Source organism: Perognathus longimembris, chromosome 3, assembly GCF_023159225.1.
Source record: "Perognathus longimembris pacificus isolate PPM17 chromosome 3, ASM2315922v1, whole genome shotgun sequence".
NCBI classification, from domain to species: Eukaryota; Metazoa; Chordata; class Mammalia; order Rodentia; family Heteromyidae; genus Perognathus; species Perognathus longimembris.
The window spans coordinates 37,310,526-37,331,962 of NC_063163.1; the positions used below are offsets into that span (position 1 = coordinate 37,310,526).

General features: G+C 37.9%; 1 protein-coding gene across 3 annotated transcripts in view; it reads right to left on the reverse strand.

Annotated features, from left to right (window-relative positions):
- Elf1 (E74 like ETS transcription factor 1) overlaps nucleotides 1-21,437 on the reverse strand; it is an 85,290-nt gene that overhangs the window by 24,394 nt on the left and 39,459 nt on the right. For 2 of the 3 annotated variants that reach the window (XM_048341275.1, XM_048341274.1), the window contains exon 2: nucleotides 8,790-9,084. In XM_048341275.1, coding sequence (XP_048197232.1) covers nucleotides 8,790-8,861 — 72 coding nt within the window. In that variant the 5' untranslated portion in view covers nucleotides 8,862-9,084. Of the gene's footprint in view, nucleotides 1-8,789; nucleotides 9,090-21,437 lie in introns of those variants that run through there. The other variant, XM_048341273.1, reaches the window with a different exon arrangement.

Below are 21,437 nucleotides of genomic sequence, written 5' to 3' on the forward strand. Positions count from 1 at the left end.
CCTCCTTTAAAAAAATTAAAATGTCAACAAAATTTGCATGATTCCTTAACAAAATTACCGTATTCCATTCATCTGGCTACTTCTTTATAAAATGACTCTCCAAATAAAACTGAAAGTTCCCATTGAGATTATTAAATCAACATCTTTCACAACTTTTGGTTTCTTCTTCTTTTTCTGAGATAATGAACAAACTCTGGGCTCCCACATGCTAGGCAAAAACTCTACCACTGAACAACATTCCTAGTTCTACCTTTAATTTGAGTAATAAATGGGCTGGGAAAGTAGCTTAGTGGTAGAGTGCTTGCCTGGCATGCATGAAGCCCTGGGTCTGATTCCTCAGTACCATATAAACAGAAAAAGCCAGAAGTAATGATGTAGCTCAAGTAGTAGAGTACTGGCCTTGAGAGCAAGGAGAGGCTCTGGGACAGAGCTCTCAGGTCCTGAGTTCAAGCCCCAGGCCTAGCAAAAACAAAAACACCTCACTATGCCCTACCAGTACTGATTCTGAGGGTATGACCAACATCTATTATTAAAGCTCCCCTAATGAGTCTAATTTGTATCTAGGGTTCAGACACTGATTTAAGGAGTATTAAAAACAACAACAACAACTCGGAGAGAGCCGGGTGCTGGTGGCTCCTGCCTGTAATCCTAGCTACTCAGGAGGCTGAAGCCAGCCCAGGCAGGAAAGTTCGTGAGACTCTTACCTCCAATTAAGCACTCAAAACAGGAAGTGGAGTTGTGACTCTTAAGTTATAGAATGTTAGCCTTGAGCTAAAGAGCTCAAGCCTGAGTTCACACCCCACAACTGACCAAAACAAAAACACTGGGAGAGTGAAGAAAGAAAGGGCAATAATTGTCCAAAAAGAACTGTACTCATTAACTGACTTATGTAACTGTAACCCCTCTGTACATCACCTTTGTAATAATAATAAACATTTAAGACTATTCAAAACTGCATTAATAATACTCAAAACTCAAAATTAACTCTTATTCATGCCAAAATTTGGAATACTTAGAATTCAACAAATATATTATGAGATCTTTTGCTATCTGGCATAGATTATTTTCACTTCTGTTTTGGAGATAGAACCAAAATAAGTCACAAACCATGGGGACTAGAAAAGGAAGATTTCCTGGAATTAAACTTATCATAGATTTCAAATCATAAATCACTAGAAAAAATTTTCACTATAAGAACTGACTTTCATCTGTTTTATAACCATTTCAGAGGTCTTAGCAGGATGGGTATCAGTGTCTCATGCCTGTAATCCTACCCTATGCAGGATGAAATCTGAAGGCCCTGGTTCCAAGTTAACTTGGGCAGGAAAGTCCACAAGACTTTTACCTCCAATTAACTACTTAAAAAATAAATTTAAAAAAGGTGGAAGTAGAGCTGTGGCTCAAGTGGTAGACAGAGTGCTAACATAGAGCAAAAAAGCTCAGGGACAGTGTCTAGGCCCTGAGTTTAACTTGAGACTTAACGGTTTTAGAAAATAAAAATACTATTGCAATTCTCTTTTCTTTTAATTATAGGTATAGTTAATATATACACTGGAAGCAAATTTTCAGCATTTTAGCAGCAGCAATAAAAATTAAAACAAGTTTTAGTAGATAGCAGGAGACCACAATTCCACAAATTTCAACACTGTTCCCTACATAGTTTACATTTGTGTTCACACATATGAAGCAATACCATCAAGTTAAATGGAAAGTAAGGGTAACCAAGGTAGACAGTACAGTATGTTATTTCTGCTGACTATTAAAATATCCTCCTCCCTAATACAACACAATCCAAGGGTATTTAAGAAACTATAGGGTCACTATTCCAACTTGATTAGTAAATAAGTTTGTCCATTTTAGTTTATGAAAAAGCACAAAAGTTCTGAAATAATAATAATAATAATTCTAAAGTTTCTCTCCCAGGCAGCTTTCAATCTGTTACATAGTGATCGTGAAACATCCTGCCAGAGTCTTCTATAAAATAGCTTAATGAGAATAGCAGTAAGTTTTTCTGAAACAAACAAACAAAAAAAAACAGGTAAAATAAATCTTTAAAAATATCCCAATGGCCAGGCACAGATGGCTCACACCTATCATCGTAGCTACCCAGGAAGCTGAGACAGGAAGACTGAAGTTCAAAGCCAGCCTAGACAAAGAAGTCTGTGACACTTGTATCTCCAATTAATCAACAAGAAGATGAAAGTGGAGGTATGACTCAACTGGCAAAGCCCCAGCCATGAGTGAAAAAGCCAAGCAAGAGCTTGAGGCTCTAAGTACCAGCACACACATTTGTGCCCACAAACGTGCATACACACACACAAACACACACACACCACATGAGGACAATAAGTTCTGTCCTTGTAACAAATTCTAATGATCAAAACAAAAATTATGTCATATATAAGATCGGCAAGGTAACAGACAAGTACTTGCCCTTATTTAAACAAAATATACATTTTGAGATTATCCTATTGTTCATATGGTGTACACTAACATTTTAACAAGTTGCAAAATGGATGTAATGTTTGCCTTATAAAAATGACTTAGGAAATTATCTGAATCTGTTTAAGTAACCCATTAATGTTGAAATTAGCTCACCTATGAAAATATTTGGACCTACCAGTTTTATTTATGTGGGAGTTATTTCTTTAATTTTCTGTTTCTCTGTTACCTGTGCATTTTCTTTCTTTCTTTCTTTTTTTTTTTTTTTTTTTGCCAGTCCTGCACCTTGGACTCAGAGCCTGAGCACTGTCCCTGGCTTCTTTTTGCTCAAGGCTAGCACTCGGTGACTTGAGCCACAGCGCCACTTCTGGCTTTTTCTATATATGTGGTGCTGAGGAATCGAACCCAGGGCTTCATGTATACAAGACGAGCACTTTACCACTAGGCCATATTCCCAGCCCCTACCTGTGCATTTTCATTTCAAACAAAATGATCAAATCTAGATTACAGGGCTGGGGATATGGCCTAGTGGCAAGAGTGCCTGCCTCGGATACACGAGGCCCTAGGTTCGATTCCCCAGCACCACATATACAGAAAACGGCCAGAAGCGGCGCTGTGGCTCAAGTGGCAGAGTGCTAGCCTTGAGCGGGAAGTAGCCAGGGACAGTGCTCAGGCCCTGAGTCCAAGGCCCAGGACTGGCAAAAAATAAATAAATAAATAAAATCTAGATTACAAACATCTCCAAAATAGTGGTCCAAATATTGTATAAAATCCCTACCTGGTTCTTCATACCAGCATCCCTTAGTAGAGAATATAATCAAATCAAGAACAGTACGACATGTCAGGCCATGTGCAGGTGGCTCACACCTGTAATCCTAGCTATTCAAGAAGCTGAGATCTGAAGATCTCAGTTCGAAGCCAACATAGGAAGAACTACCACCAAAAAAGCCTGGCGGAACTATGGCTAAAGTGATAGAGCACAATGAGGCAAATTTCCTACTAGGAGCTATTCTTTTTAAAGAGTACTTAATTCAGAATTGGGATCCAGACATACATTAAACTAGGTTATTTTGAAGAATGATTACTATGTGTACCTTTTAACACTGTCGTAGCATCTAGTTATCCAGCAGTAAGTTCAGGGTAATGTTATACTATGGGAAATCAAGCCAGCCATGGTGATGTGTGCTTGTAATTCCAGCCATTTGAGAGGATGAGACAGGAGAATGCAAGGTGAAGGCCTGCCTGAACAACACAGCAAAACCTGTTACCCAAAAATAGAGAGAGGAAGGAGGGAGAGAGGGAGAGAGGGAGGGAGGGAGGGGCAAAGGAGAAAAAAGACAAAAAGAAAGGAACACGGAAAGAGGGTTGGTTGGAAGTGCAGCTCAGTATGTTATGTTAGTATGTTCAGTGTGTTCAAGATCCTGGGTTCAATCCTCAGAAGCAAAGGGAAGAGGATAGGGAACAATACTATATCATACACAGAACTATAAGTACAAAGGGTATATGGGCTATTAGGCAGTGCTTTCTTTATCCAGTACTCAAGAGAAAAGTATTCTTGGATAGAGAGTATCACTGAGTTTAAAACTGTAAATTCAGCTGGGTACCTGTGGGTCATGCCTGTAATCCTAGCTACTCAAGAGGCTGAGATCTAAGGATCACAGTTCAAAGCAAGTCAGGGCAGGAAAGTTTGTGAGACTCTTACCTCCAATAATCTAGTCTGAAAAAGCCAGAAGTGGTATTGTGACTCAAGTGGTAGAGTGCCAGCCTTGAGCAAAAGCAGCTCAGGGACAGAACCCAGCCCTCCCCCCTCCCAAAGTAAATTCATACTTCTCTTAATCTCCTCACTACATTTTATCGGTTATATACTTGCTATAATTATCATAGTATATGTTATATGCCTTCTGTTGTATGCCTTAATATGAAAGGAAAATAAGGTCTCTTTGGTGATTGAAACAATCAAAGACTAAGAAGGAAATTACTACAGTGCGGTGTAGAAAGTATTCTCTAAGCTAGGTATGGTAGTGCATATATGTAACAGCAGCCAGAAGCAGGAGGCTAAGGCAGGAGGATAGAGAATTCCAGGTCAGATTTAGGGACACAGAGTCCCAGGCCAGTTACAGATTGAGATCTTGAGACACAGTTACATAGTGAGTCCTTGTCTCACAAAAAACCCAAAAGGAAACTGAAGAAGTGTTCACGAGTCCTCATCTTTGAGATTTCCATAGAATAAACCATGATGTTGAAAGCATAGTAGTCTTAATGAAGTAAAAAAAGATGAATGTTCCTCCTATATTAGGTAGTGCACATAACTTACCCCACTGAATCCCTACACAGTATGTCACACTGTTATCACTTAAAGTCAATGATTATAGAGTTGAAATCTCAACCCAGAGTTGACGAGCTTCACTACTACCAGATTATCCACACAAGATCCTACAGATAAACCTTAGCCACAATGAAAACTTCATTTGAATTAAAGCTAAGTTTTAAAAAAATTATAGATTGTTATTAAAAGCTACAACTAAAGCAGTTTGTTTTACTTCTGTTGGCTCCAGATGATATGGGTGCTTCTGAAGAAGATTGGCTTTTCCATTACACAGCAACACCAACAATACAAAGATCTAAGTAAATGGTCTTTTTTCCAGACTCCCCCAAGATAACATTTCAATTGCTATTGTAAATCCCCTTGGAGTCATTTACAGTCTATCTCACTGCAGCTCTTACAGGACAATTTGTCTTCTTTAGCCTTTAATCTTTGCCCAGATTTGTCTATTTTTTGTTGTTGTTGTTGTTGGTTGTGGGGGTTGAATTCCAGGCCTGGATGCCATCTCTGTGCTTTTTTGCTAAAGGTTAGGCTGGCACTTTGAGCCACAGCATCACTTCTGGTTTGCTGGTGGTTAATTGGCAATAAGAGTCTCATAGACCTTCTTGCCCCTTTTGAGCTCAATCCTCAGATCTCAGCCTCCTTAGTAGCTAGGATTATAGATGTTAGCATTTCCCTAGCCTCAGGTCCTCAGCTCCTCCCACTAGCCCCCAAATCCACCCATACCTAATGAGCCACTCCTACTCACTACCTACCTACTTCCCCTTTACCCCCAGAGAGAGAAGCTGCCACTGGGTAAGGTGCAGACGCCATGTAGCTCCCTCTCCCATGGGAACTATGGCCCCACTAATAAACCTCCTTATAAACCTTCTTCTCCTGACTGTGATTATCTCTGCATGGTCCCCTGGGATGGCCGGGACATATCCTTTTAATAGGCATGAGCATGGCACCATTTCCTTTTTTTTCTGTTTATGTGGTCCTGAAGAATTGAACCCAGGGCTTCATGCATACTAGGCAAGCACTCTACCACTAAGCCACAATCACAGCCAATATGCATGTCCTTTAAGTCTAGCTTCCAAATATGAGTGAAAACATAAGATATTTGGCCTTTTGAGATTGGTTTTTGTTGGTGAAGATTATGTTTTCCAATTCCATTCCTTTTCCTGAAAATGGCATTTCATTTTTTCTTTGTGGCTACGCATATCCCACTATGTGTGCCTCTGTGGATATGTACGTGCATGCACACACATATAAAGTATTCTTTATCCATTCATCTGATGTTGGATACCTCTGCCAGTTCCATAGTTTAGCTATTGTGAAGTGCTGCAATAAACATAAGCATGCAGTATTTTACTTGTGTATTGATTTACTCTCCTTCAGATCTATGATAAATATTGCTATGGTAGGTCATAGTAGGTCTATTTTTAGCTTTTTGTTTGTTTTTTCTTTATTGTCACAGTGAAGTACAGAGGGGTTACAGTTTCATATGTAAGGCAGTGAGTACACTTCTTACCCAACTTGTTACCTCCTCCCTCATCTAGTGATTTCTATAGTGGTTACACTAGTTCACATTCCCAACAGTCTCAGTCTACAATATATAACTTCATTCTCAAAATGCAACCACAGGAAAACTACTTTACCAACCTAAGAAAACTTGATATAGAAGTTAGGGTTTATACATTTCTAAGTACACTATTTATGATTTCAATAATTATTTTTAAAGTAATTTAATTTCTTTGACCATGATTATTGTGGCTTTACCACATGACAGTAAGACTGGCATGCACCACTGCAAGATCATACAATATCCCTAGTGAAAGCCAAACAAGGTTCAAGTTGTAGCTCTATTTACCTGTGTTTTTTTTAACTAGCTTTTGATTTGGTCACTTAACATCTTTATGTATCAGCTTCCTCATCATAAAATGAAGATAATAGTATTTACTTCAAATGGCAAATATGTTAAATCCTTATAATAATTTCACAAAAGTTAAATTTGTCCAATGAAAATAAACTAAAGAATGCACATGCACATACACATGCTGACGTTAAGCTAACACTCTTTCCAAAGACAAAAATACATAAATAACCTCTCCAAGATAAACTAAGTGAATCATAAACAGTAGAAGTACTGCTTTGGGTGGACCTAGAACATGCTAAGTAATGTAAGCCAAGCTCAGAGTGAAAATGGTGCATGTTTTCTCTCATGTGTGGAAGCTAGATCTGAAATATAATGACATGATAACCTATATGGGAGTCTAAGCATTCACACACAAACTGTCAGACTAAAGGAGGACACCCTTAGGGGAAGCAAAGGTGTAATTTCTCTGAAATTTTCAAATACTATTTATCAAAATTAATTCCAGGATATGGAAACACAAGTTTTGTCATTGTTATTGGTGGTAATGTGGTTAGTTTTTTTAACTTGGGCTTTTAAGGGGGGGATGGAGAAAGAAAGTACAGAAAGGGAGAGAAAAAAAAATTTAAATGTTGGCACGGTACTCTATATGCAGTATGTGGAAAATGACCTGTACGATTTTGGGGCAGGGATGGAAGGGAAAACGGGAGAAAATGAAGGAAGGGGTGACATTATCCAAAAGAAGAAATGTACTCATTACCTGACGTATGATCTGGTAATCCCTCCGGTACAACACTTTAATAATAACAATAAAATATTTTTAAAAGAATAAACAAAAACTGAAATAAAAGTGCTGCTTTACATAACTTTAAGGCTATGCGTACTTATATAAATGTGGAACCATAATGTAAAATGTATTTCTCATGTGGTCAAGCATGCCAAAGTCACTGCATACCAGAGAGAGTCTTTACAGGACTATTCTCTGTTGTCAAATTCTGCTTATCAAATCTCACCACATTAAACCTGGGATCTATCATAGGACCTTTTATCCAAGAGAACAGCATAGCAAACACAACGTTTTTAAACCTTAATATATACACAAATCTTCCGTTTTAAATTCAAAACAATTTCTCTTTTCTACTGTCTATAGAGTAAAACCATGTAACTATTAATATTTTGCTAGTTGGGAACAGAAATGCTTCCCTTCAAACATTTTTTCTCCCTAATGGGAGCTCATCTTGATTTTAGGACAAGTTAATCCAAGTTTAAGGCAAGTTAATTACCCTTTGCCATTTTTTTAAAATTCTGTCAATTCAATGGACAACAGAAAGTTAAGAAATTATGACAACTCAATAATTATAACAAAAATTATTATTTGCAGTAACTGTTTTTAGAATACATGACATTAAAACTGCCTAGTAGAGTTAAATTTTAGGATTAAATATATTTCAAAAACAAAATCAACCGTATTAGGCATATTTTTGAAACTACTACTCAAAATATTTTTCCTAGTGAGTCTAACACTTACCGCTATTTCTCCCACATCATATCATACACTGCTTATATAATCTGTTTAAAATAAAATTATAAAATCCTAGCCCTATAGACAGGGGAAGTTGAGGGAGCTAGAGATAGTCTTATTTGTCTCCTGTCTTTTTTCCACATTTTGAAGTCAGTAATTTGTGAATCATGCATAAATTCAAGAAAAGCTGACTTAGAAATTACCTAATTCCCCTGCAGATGATAAAATCTAGGTCTAGAGAAGGCAAGTACTTCCTTCAGAGTCACATGTTTAGGACTGAAATGTATCCCAATACTGCTGAAGTCAATTCATCTGCTTGAAGAAACCTCCCACAATCACAAAAATTAATTATAGACATTAAAATGTATTGTTAACTATATCTTTTCGAAGTGATTTAAGGTAATTACTTCAGGCAGTTGCCACTGACTCTCATTTTAAAGAAAACAAGTTAAAACCCCGAAGTATTCCTTGTTTCACCATTAAAGCCAAGAATAAGATTTATGTTTAATAAATTAACTAGTACGTACAAGTGCACTTACCTTCAAATGTTTAATTTTTATTTTAGTAGTCTGATTTCTTAAAGTAATTTTCTGATACATATGAAAAAATCATAATATTTATTAAAATCTAACTTGAAGGTCTCATACCTGATGTTCATCCTCCATGACGTTACTAGTGAATTCAAATACGAGGTCGTTCTGTTGGACAACAGCAGCCATAATAAAACATTCCCCTTAGATCCACATGGAACAATCCAAACAGACTCAAGTATCAGGCAGTAGAGTCCAGCGATCAGTTCGGGAAAAACCCCTCAGTCAAGTCTGTAAAATTACAGGATACCCACGTTTCTTTAGGGAAGATACTTCAAATCTTCTTGATTCGTTGATTCTAAACAAACCAAGGCAGTACTTCTGAAATTATTCTTCTCTCAACCTTCTGGGCCTGAAAAACAAGTATTTGTTATTTAAAATATAACAACTAATTCAGAGCCCTGTATCTCAAGTGTTGTTTTGTTGACTAAGATGAACATGACAAATGAACAGACTCTATTTTTGTTGTTGTTAGACCTACCTTCTTTTTTTTTTTTTTTTTTTTTTTTTTGCCAGTCCTGGGCCTTGAACGCAGGGCCTGAGCACTGTCCCTGGCTTCTTTTTGTTCAAGGCTAGCACCCTGCCACTTAAGCCACAGTGCCACTTCTGGCCATTTGCTGTATATGTGGTGCTGAGGAATCAAACCCAAGGGCTTCATGTATACGAGGCAAGCACTCTTGCCACTAGGCCATATTCCCAGCCTACCTTCTCTGAAGACTTCATTCTAAGATTAAAAAAAAACTTCCCTTCATTACTAAAAATGAATCAATTACAGTCACTTCCTTCCCTCAGTTAACTTGCACTAAATGCTGAATAGTATAAAAACAAAAATCTAGCAAAAGTAATGAGGTTTAGTAACCTCAATAAAGGACATATAAACAATTTCCTTCTTTCCACTAACTAAAATTGCTACTGTGAATAATTTCCTAAAGTATACTTTTGCCTTTAACTGAAACATTCAGAGAGCATCCCTGTTAAGCTCAACACACACACACACACACACACACACACACACACACACACACTGAATCTAGTACATTTCAAGTTTACTATTTTAAGTTTTAAAAATAATCAGAATTAAAGTCTACCCTTTTTGTTCTTTAAAAAGCTTCAGGTAAGTAAAATAACTGAGTTACCATACTGAAGAGTGTCTTCAGTAGGTGTTTTTTTTGTTTTTTTGTGTTGTTTTTTTTTAATGCACTGAAATGCATCCTTATCTCTAGCACAGGGCTCAAAAGCAACAGGAAGGAAACAGCCCTTGACCACGTCATGGCAAATTAGAACATGCAAAGAACTGCACTTTACAATGGTAGAAAAACAGAAATGAGACTTGAGAGCGAAAACAATTTCACAATGGAAAAAGAAATGCTTTAAAAATGACTTCCAAAGATGTCTGATATTGAGAAAGAAAGACAAAGCCAGAGAGAGAAAGAAACTAACAAGGTAAATAGAGCTTAAACCCAGCTACTATGAGCTAGCCAAATCAGAGGCTTGGTTTCTTAGTTTCAGGAAAACAAATTCTCTATGTATTCTAGGTTCTAGGGACCACATAGTCAGGGATCACATCAATCACTGTGATTTCCACAACTGAAAACAAAACAACATGAAGATAAAGCCTTCAATTCAGGTTCCAATCCAATGTTTTTTTGCTGCCACTGATTTGACCTAAGAGCAAATTCAACTTAGGTAGTGAGTATTTTTAGTGTATCTCAGTAGTTTTTTTGAGCAATGTACCATTACTTAGATGAAAATGCTTTAAATTGAGCACAAATATTTCAAGGTAAGACATATATATGGCATTAGACAAATATTACTTGTATTATCTTTTCCCTTAAGTTATTACTTTTTTCTATAGTAGGCCTGCCTTCTACGTTTCTTCACACAAACTACATCGATTCTTGCCTTCCTTCTCAACTTATTCCTCTTCCTGGAAACTCCCTCTAATCTCTCAACACTCGATAATATCTTTTCCTTTTCCTTTTTTTTTTTTTTTTTTAAATGCTCATACTGGGGCTTCACAAGGCCTGGGCGCTGTCCCCTAGCCTTTTCAGCTCAAGGCTGGTGCTCTACTACTTGAATCACAGCTCAATTTCTAGGGGGGTTGATGGTTAATTGAAGATAAGAGTCTCACACTTTTCTGCCCAGACTGGCTTTGAACTGTGATCCTAAGATCTCAGCCTCCTGAGTAGCCAAGATTATAGGCATGCGCCACTGATGCCTGGCTGAAAGTTTCACTTTCTTTTCCATTATAACCATGTACCTTTTCTCACTAGCACTTCCACACTGCTACTGGGGTTTAGTAAAAGTCTTTGGAAGTTTTCAAAAATTAAGGACAACCAATCAACAGATCCACACCTCAAAGCACATGCTAACAATAGTAATAAAGCAGCTGGAATGGTCCCCACAATCACTAAGCCTTTTGCTGAGATAGGAAAAGAATAAACTTCGCCCATAACTCTTGTTAACTTATGTACGGTATAAGTTCAAAGCTGCAAATGTGTAAGTAAAGAAGAGCATTTTATTGTTTTCATCAGCTCTCTGATAGCCTGTTGTTGCCTTTCCTGCTCCTCTTCCTTATCTCTAGTTATATATCTTATGATATAAAAGTGGTTCTTGAAAATAAATTTTCTGGTTCCTAATATAGAGATCTGTATAGGTCAGGGTTATTATGTTATTTAAATAACATAGTCTAGGCATATTAAAACTTTTTAGTCACAGACAAAATCTATATCATTGGTTCATTTTTTTCATTGAAAAAACTGAGGTGTCCAAGATCTCAGAGTCTGTAAGCCCAACAGATTCTGTAATCCTCGCTACACAGGAGGCTGTGATCTGAGGATGTGGTTCACAGCCAGCCTGGGCAAGAAAGTCCGTGAGAGTTTTACCTCCAACTAACCACCAGAAAACCAGGAGTAGAGCTGTAGCTCAAAGTGGTACAGTGCTAGCCTTGAGCAAAAGAGCTCAGGGACAATGCCCAAGCCCTGAGTTCAAGCCCCATGACCAAAAATCAATCAGCCAATAAGTTAATAGAATTATAATTTCCTAAATCAGAACTCTATTACTATAATTCACTCCTGTTTCCAAATCTACCTACATCCTTTGTGCCACAGGATGTCTTAAGTCAATGTTAAGGGGGAAACTAGTTTATCTCCAAATCCAGTCAATAAACTACTCCAGCTCAGAGACAGTATGTCTAAAACAGCCAAAACTCATCACCATGATTCTTCAAATTAGACCTAATATAGAAATATGTGGGAATGCCTTTTGGGAAACAAAAGCCTCCCATACTATTTTAAGAAAGTTTAAGATCGTCAGTTGTCTGTAACTGCAGCACTTGTAAGGATAAAACAGGAAACTCCTGAGTTCAAGGCCAGCCTAGGCTACAAATAAAACCCTATCAAAAAGACACCACAGTTTAGGGGCTGGGAATATAGCCTAGTGGCAAAGTGCTCACCTCGTATACATGAAGCCCTGGATTCGATTCCTCAGCACCACATGCATAGAAAATGCCAGAAGTGGCGCTGTTCCTCAAGTGGTAGGATGCCATGAGCAAAAAGAAGCCAGGGACTGTGCTCAGGTCCTGAGTTCAAGCCCCAGGACTGGCCAAAAACAAAAAGAAAAAAGACTTCACAGTTTAAATTACCCGTTACTGAGTTACACATATGATATTCAACAAGTACACCCTGCTGCATTTAATAGCGCTTTATAGCATATTTTTTTACAATGCTGTAATGAAAAACATCTGAGTGGCACAGACATATTATTTGCATAGTTGGAAAATCAGTTCACTATCCACCAGATAATAAACCCTCCCCAGCCTGGCTCTTCCAACTGTGTCAGGATTGTATTCCTATTCTTTAGTGAGACATGCCACTTCAAGGTAAAAATAGTAAAAAATAAAAATAATATTAAAAAAAAAAAAAGAAAACAGGACCTATAGTCAAAACACTTGGGTTCCAATCTTCTACAATATGATCTTGAACAAGTTGGCTTATGTAGTATCTCAATCTCACTTTCCATAAACAAATATACGTCTCAAGTTTCCTCACTCTGTAAAGTGGGTACAAAACAAATAACATCAAAATCTAAAGTTGTCAGGATTACATAAAAAATACATATGAAAGAGCCATGGGCAAAATACATGTAACTTAGTGGTACAGCATGTGCCTTGCATGTACTTTGTCTACTATGTACAGGTAGGTACTGGGTTTTATCCCCAGTTACAAGAGGGGAAGGAGGGAACATGTGAAGAGGAATGCCCGACAAATTGTACTCAATAAACATTAGTTTAGGGGCTAGGAATATGGCCTAGTGGCAAGAGTGCTTGCCTCATATACATGAAAGCTCTGGGTTCGATTCCTCAGCACCACATATATAGAAAATGGCCAGAAGTGACGCTGTGGCTCAAGTGGCAGAGTGCTAGCCTTGAGCAAAAAGAAGCCAGGGACAGTGCTCAGGCCCTGAGTTCAAGCCCCAGGACTGACCCAAAAAAAAAATTAGTTTAATTATAGCTCCCAGCACAGTGTACAAAATAGGTAGCAGGTGCATGTTAGGCTGGGCATAAAAAGTTCATGACCCTCCATCTCCGCCAGAGAGAGCAAATGGTATTTTGGAGGGAAACACAAATATTGGGCACAACAGACACCCCAAAGACACAAGGAAACACAAATTGAGGAGTCACAGTCCAGGCCCTTGGGGCATAAATTGAAATGTTACCTCAAAAATAAACACTGAGTTTGTAATCCTAACTACTCAAGAGGCTGAGATCTGAGGACCACATTTCAAGCCAGCTAAGGTCAGGAAAGTCAGTGAGACTCCATCTCCAATTAACCACCCAAAAAGCTAGAAGTAGAGCTATGGCACAAGTGGTAAAGCACAAGCTTTAAGTGGAAAAAGATAAAAGACAACACCCAAGCCTCGAGTTCAAACCCCAATACTAGTAACAAATATAAATACATAAATAAATACTGCTTTCCTTGGGAAATTACTATAGTATCAATTCACTAATGGAAATAGACAAAGGAAACAAAAAAGTGTTAGATTAAGTAATTCTACTTCAAAGAGGGCAAAATATACCAGGTAAGATCAATAGTGGCTGAATAACTACCCTAGCATTAATATACAGTGCTTGTGTTTATGCACATATACATGTTTGTTAAGTAGAAATACATAAACAATTGGAATTCTGTCTCAATATTTAGTGCCTGACAAGAAGTATTCATGTTGGGTTTTTTTTTTTTTGCCAGCCCTGGGGCTTGAACTCAGAGCCTGAGCACTGTCCCTGGCTTCTTTTTGCTCAAGGCTAGCACTCTGCCACTTTAGCCACAGTACCACTTCCAGCTTTTTCTATACATGTGGTGCTGAGGAATCGAACCCAGGAACCCAGGGCTTCATGTATACGAGACGAGCACTTTACCATTAGGCCATCTTCCCGACCTAGGAAGTAGTCTTATAAGAAATGGTAACCTAATTAAAGGTATTCTTCAACATATAGACATCTAAAATATCAAGGAAAAATACAACAGGAATTTAAAGAGCATAAGAATAAATAAATTAAAAATGAGAAGTAATAACTTACAAATTAGAAACTAGAATTCTTGTGTTAACAGACCACTGTTGGGCCTTACAGACTTGTTTGATAGTTCTGGGATTTGAACTCAGGTCCTTGTAGTTGCTAGGTAGGCTCTCTGCTACTTTAGCTAGATACCCCAGTCTGTTTTTGCTTTCATTAGTTTTCAAGTAGGGTCTCAAGATTTTTTGTCCTGGCCATCAAAAAGAAGTAATCCCATATATAAGTTTCTATAGCAAAAGTATCCAGCCACACTTCAGTACAAATACTAATTGAAATGTTTTTATATAGTATTTTATGCAACAAGTTGATACCTGGAATGGATCGCTTTCAATCACATTATTTAGGACTAACTGTAGGAAAGGGCTATAAGTTTCTCTATAATTAAATCTTTTTTACTATTACTGCTCATTCATAACCTATCATACCATCTTAGACATTTAGCCTAAAAAATGAAAAGGAAATAGTTACAAGCCTTTTTATAAAGCTCTTACTACTTAACTCATTAAACTCTCAAATCATTTTTCTTTCTTTCTTTTTTTTTTTTGCCAGTCCTGAGGCTTGAACTCAGGGCCTGAGCGCTGTCCCTCGCTTCTTTATGCTCAAGGCTAGCACTCTACCACTTGAGCACAGCGCCACTTCTGGCCTTTTCTATATATGTGGTGCAGAGCAATCGAACCCAGGGCTTCATGTATACGAGGCAAGCACTCTACCATGAGACCACATTCCCAGCCCTCTCAAATCATTTTTACTGATGTTTTTCTTTCAAGTTCTTGTATGTAGTATTACACACACACACACACACACACACACACACACACACACACACACACAATGTGAATATGGATAGCACAAGAAATACACCATAATGCAGACACAATTAAGTCGTCAGACTTGAACTTTCCCTAACAAAGATAGCACCAGTCTCAATTCCTGCTGAATAAGGGAGAAAAAAAGACACCAACTGGAAAATAAATCTCATTAGGCTGTCTCAAAACCATGTACTATGTACACAAAATAGAAGATTAAAAAAAAAACAACAGTATCACAAAGTAAACAAATCTTCCATTCAGCATTCCCAATCAAAAAGAAAATTGTTCTATACCCCCTCCAACCTTTCTGATTTTTTTTCAAATACTCAAGGAATTTAAGAACGTGTAAAAATATGAACTCTAGTAGATGGAAGTAAGCATGCAGAGCACTTGACTTGCACGGCCAAGTTCCTGGAATTGATCCCCAGCCTCAAAGGAAAAAAAGGTCTGAAATTCATATATGTACCGTGTGGACACCACCAGTATCTCCAATCCTTTGGGGGGGGGGGAAGGAATTCATTTAAACTTTTTTTGAGGGGCTGGGAATATGGCCTAGCGGCAAGAGCACCTGCCTTATATACATGAAGCCCTGGGTTTGATTCCCCAGCACCACATATACAGAAAATGGCCAGAAGTGGCGCTGTGGCTCAAGTGGCAGAGTGCTAGCCTTGAGCAAAAAGAAACCAGGGACAGTGCTCAGGCCCTGAGTTCAAGGCCCAGGACTGGCAAAAAAAAAATTTTTTTTTGAGACAGGGTCTTTATAAGTAGACTAGAGTGGTCTACATCCATGCACTATTTACTATAGCCACATTATGGAAACAGCCCAGATGCCCTACAAAGAATAAGTGGATCAAGAAAATGTGGTACATATATACAGAGGAATTTAATTCATTAGCAGAAAGAGTATTATGTTCTTTGCAGGGAAATGTAAAGTAAACCAGGCTCAGAGAGACAAACAGTATGTTTTCCCTCATATGTGGAAGTTAGATCTAAAATACTATGATAACATATACAGTGTTACATGCATATGCACACATGAACTAACTAAAGGATGGTATACTTAGGAGTCCAATGGTATAACTCAGCTGAACAATTAAATGAGTAACAAGAAGCTGAAACACGTTGGGTTGGGGTAAGGGTAAGGTGAGGGGAATAGAGGGAGGAAGGGTGAACAAATATAGTCATTATATTCAATGAAGATTCTGTAAAAATTCAGCTTCATAATTTGAGGGTAATGATGGGTGGGGAAAGATGAGAGAGAACAACAGAAGGGGTGACAATGGTCAAAATGCACTGTTCTCACAATCTGATTTCTGGAATTGAAACCTCTTGGTATAACTAACTTTATAAAATTAAATATTTTTAAAATTTGTTTTTTATCTTGGAGACTGGGTCTTCCTAGGTAGACGAGGGTGGTCTTAATATTCACTACGTAGTCTGAAGCTGCTTCATACTTTTTTTGGTGCCAATCCAGGAGGTTGAACTCAGGCCTGCACCCTGTCCCTGAGTTTTGTTCAAGGCTAGTACCATACCATTTGAACCACAGATCCACTTTCAGATCCACTTTTCACTGGTTAACTGGAGATAGAAGAGTCTCACAGATTTTTTTCCCACCCAGGCTAGCTTCAAACTGCCATCCTCAAATCACAGCCTCCTGAGTAGCTAGGATTACAAGAGTGAGCCACAGGTGACTGGCTTAGTTTCAAACACTTGACCCTTCTTCTTCTCCAATGCTAGTATTACACTATTAAGTATAGCTACTTAAATTAGACCTTCTTTAAGTATTTTTCAATTGGAGTAGAAGACTGAGCACACAGGGGAGTGATGTACCTATAACTTCATAAAGAATGCAGGTTTATATATGAAGGTAGCAACCAGGAATCTCAATGAAAGCTGTTGACTAGTAGGTGGGAGTGGGAGGAGGGATAGAGAGGATTGTTTTGATTAAAATAAATATATGTAAGTCTGAAATATCATGGTAAAATCCCTTGGTACAATTAATATACATTAACAAAATAAGAATCACAGGAAAGTAACTGGAAGGAAAAACCTTAAGACAGGGTAAATGAGGATTTAAAAGGTTGAAGTAGCCTATCTGTATAGAATGTAATGAAAACAGAACAATGAAACTTACTGAAATTGTTTTAAGAAGGGGAAGAGTTAGGTAAGGGAGAGTGATAGAAGTGAGAGTTTGATCTTAGAACTAAATGTAGGCCAGTTAAAAAATAAAAAACACAAAAAGGTTTAATTTCATATAAAGGAAGTACAAATTGACTCTTGGCATACAAAGTCTCAGTCAGGTTTCTGATGACCTATTTGCAAAGCTCAAGCAGGTCTTTTCGGGTTAAGCTAACTTCACTTAAGCTAACTTCACTTAGACCATACTAATTTAAAAAGAAATATCAGTATGATCAAACAAACAAGCTGACTTCTCCATGCTTTTGCCTTTTTGCTGACACTCGTGAACAGTTTCAAAACTCTGAGGGCAGGCTGCAATTACTCCCCAAACCTGAAATTCCAGTTCTTTCACATAGTTTTCCACTTTCCATTATCAGCCACTCAAGGCCTGCCTGGTATCAGATTACACTCAGGCAGCATTTATAGCACCTTGCAAAACAGCAGAACAGATCAAATACCTAGACCTGTCCATACCTGTGGTCTCAAGATGAACTCTTTTCCAAGCATGTTCTGAAAACAAGAGAATTTAAAAGTAAAAATGAAATATTAAACATTACTCAGATACTGTTTTAAATCTGGTTATGAAAAAAAAGGCTAAAAGTTTAAACCTATCAAAATATCATTGACTGGTGTTTTCATTATACAAATTAACTGGCTATAGAAATTTATTTCCTCCAGTACCCAAATTATGAACAGTAACAAGAACAACAAAAAACTACCTAGCCAAGGCACACACATTCAAATATCCGTATCAGCAAAACCTGTTCAGGCAGTTAAATTTTTTTCTCTCTGCAGCAAACAAGAATTAACTTGCAAGGAAACTGTTTCATTTTTGTGGCTGATTATTTCCCTCGTTCATATTTTCATTTTAGAAACAATTAACCCTAGTACAATGATTGTCTCATCTGAGATAATAGCAGATTTTGAGATATCACTTAGGCTCTGGCATTGACAGAGATATGCCAGGGATATTTTGCTTACTAGTACCTCCAGAGCCAGATGAGGTTAATCCCAGGACTCAAGGGTTCTAGGTTAGCCTGGGCTATTATATATTAAGGTCAGTTGAAAGCAAAATTTCAATGTCATATAAAATCACTAATGTTCATGAACTGCTGAGGTTATAGACATGAACCACTATATTCAGCTGAAGTTCAACATGAACATGTGATCATCATACTCTGTACTTAAAACTAACCAACAGCTTCCACTACCACTAGGAAAAGCTCCAAACCATTAGTGGCACTTACATGGCTCTTTAATGATGTAGCAAAGGTATCAGGAAACTGCACTCGGGACTTGCAAGACAGGATATATGAGTACCTAGACTAGAAAAAGGAACAGGAATATCCCATAGATCAAGATTAAACATAGACCTATAAGCTACAATCATCAAGACAGTGAGGTTTTGGTGAGAGACACAAGCAGAAGAATGGAACAGGGTATTGGGTTTAAGAACCCAGAACCCAATACCTGGGTTTAAGAACCCAGAAATAGACTAACAAATACTTCTGATAAAGAAGCAAAGCAATGCAAGAATAGACAGTCTTTTCAACAGATAGTGCTGGGAAAAAAAAAAAAAAGATCATCCGACATGTGGAGAAAAATGAATCCAAACCAGGAACAGTGGCTCACACCTTTTTCCCCAGCTAACTGGGAAGTGGAGATCTATATGGCAGAGACCCTCCTGGGCACAGAATTAGCAAGACCCTAACAGAAACCAATAAAGCTAAGTATGGTAGTGAATGCCTATCATCGCAACTACATAGTAGGCATTAATAAGAGGTCCAGACAAGCCCTAAGTGAAAAAAACAGAATTTGTTTGAAGCATTAAGCAAAAAGGTTCAAGTGGTAGAGCAGTTGCCCTGGAGCTCAAACCCCAGCATTACAACAACAAACTAGACAGACCTAACACACTTTGGAAACAAACTCAAAATGGATAACAGACCTGAATATAGTATGTTAAAACTCCCAGAATACAGCATATTAGAAAATCCAGAAGTTCATGAATTTGGTGATGACACAAAGGTAGAATCCATGAAAGAACCGATAAATTTAACTTTGTTAAAATTAAAATTCTTCTGCTGTATGAAAGACAATATCAAAAGATGAGAAAACAAGCTACAGAGAAAAAATATTTGCAAAAGACACACCTGCTAAGAGAGTGCTATCCAAAATAAACAAAACCTCCCAAAACTTACAAGAATTAAAACTGAGTAACATGATTTTAAGAAATCATAAGGCCTTACTTTAATTAACAGACAACTTCACCAATGAGTATATGAAAAATATACAAGCATATGGGAAATGCTTCATATCATATGTCACCACCGCAGAAGTGAAAATTAAAATGACAATAAGATACCACTACATACCTTTTACCAAGGTCCAATCTAGGGCAATGACACACTGACAATCAAATACTAGGAATGAGATAGAGCAATAGGAACTCTAATTCAATGCCAGTTGGAATGCAACATGAGACAAGCCACTCTGGAAGACAGTTTGTCAGTATCTTACAAAATTAAACATAATTGCCAGGCACCAGTGGCTCATGCCTGTAATCCTAGCTACTCAGGAGACCTAGATCTAAGGATTGATGTTCAAAGCCAGCCTGAGCAGCAAAGTCCTTGAGACTCTTATCTCCAATTAACCACAAAAAGCCGAAAGTGGAGCTATAGCGCTCAAGTGGTAGAGTACTAGTCTTTAGCACAAAAGTTCAGGGAGAGTGCCCAGGTCCTAAATACAAGCTCCAGGACTGGCATGCACATGTACACACACACACACACACACACACACACACACACACACACCTTAAAATAGTTATACTCATTTACACAAAGTGAAAACGTATAACCATGGAAGAACTGCACACAAATATTTATGGAAACTCCATTCATATTGCTAAAACTTAGAACTAACATATTTTTCAAGGATGAGAGCACAGTGAAGCATATCTCTAATCCCAACTAGGAAGTAGGTATGGAAGAATGGTAGTTCAAGGCCAGAGGAACAAACTTTAGCAAGATCCTCTGGTTAGTGGTGAGACATGCTGTAGTCCCAGATATTACAAAAATGGAGGAAGAAGGAACAAAGTTAAGGCCAGCATAGCAAAATTAGCAATTAAGATTCTATCTGAAAAACAATTAAAAGTGAAGGAGTCTGGGGTTGGAAGCATGACACTGGTGGTAGGTCACTTTCCAGTAAGTGTAAAGGCATCAGATATCAAGTTTGAGTCCCCGTCTCAGATAGAGGAAAAAACATTGGTACATCTGGAGAATAAAAGATAATTCACTACTAAAAGGAAATGAACTATCAAGCTCAGAAAGACATAGAGGGACCTTAAACAAATATTACTAAATAAAAATTTTCAGACATACCTTCACAGTGGTGATAATGTATCAGTATCTGCTCATAAATCATAACACTCGTTAGTTACCAAAAAATAGAGGCGTCCATGCATATTGAAGGTATAGGAAGGTTCACAGGAAATATCTGTACTTTGAATTTTGTTGTGAGTCCAGAAGTGCTTTTAAAAAATTTTATTTTGTTACAGAGAGAGAGAGAGAGAGAGAGAGCGCACGAGCTCAAGAGCAAGAGAGCGGGCACGTGCTTGCTAGCTCACTGGCTATGGTTACAAATCTGTAATCCCAGCACTGGAGAAGATGAGGTAGGAGGGCTGTAAAATCAAACTAACTGGGCTATGTATCAAGGTCAAGGCCAGCTGAGGCCACAAGACCCTATGGGAAAAAAGTAAATAAACTTAATCTATACTTTTAAAGTAGACTTCAAATTGTATCATTCTTCACTATTTTATTTGTTTTCTGTTACTATAACAAATACCAGTGGTACCTCAACAAGCTAAGGAGAAAAGGTCTATCTGGCCTAGAGTTTCAAGCCCACGGCCATTTGGCCCTATTGTCTTTGGACTTGTGGTGAGGTGGCACATTATGGTGTGAAGTGCCTGGGAGAGCAACATGTACAACTCATGTGAGCTGGGAAGAGAAAGAGGAGGGGTCAGGGTCTCAATACCTCCTTCAAAGGCACATTTGACCTAACTTTCTCCCACTATGTCCCATCTCCTGAAGGATCCAACGGTGCCGCACTACGGACATCAAGCCTTTAACACATGAGCATTCAAGATTCAAA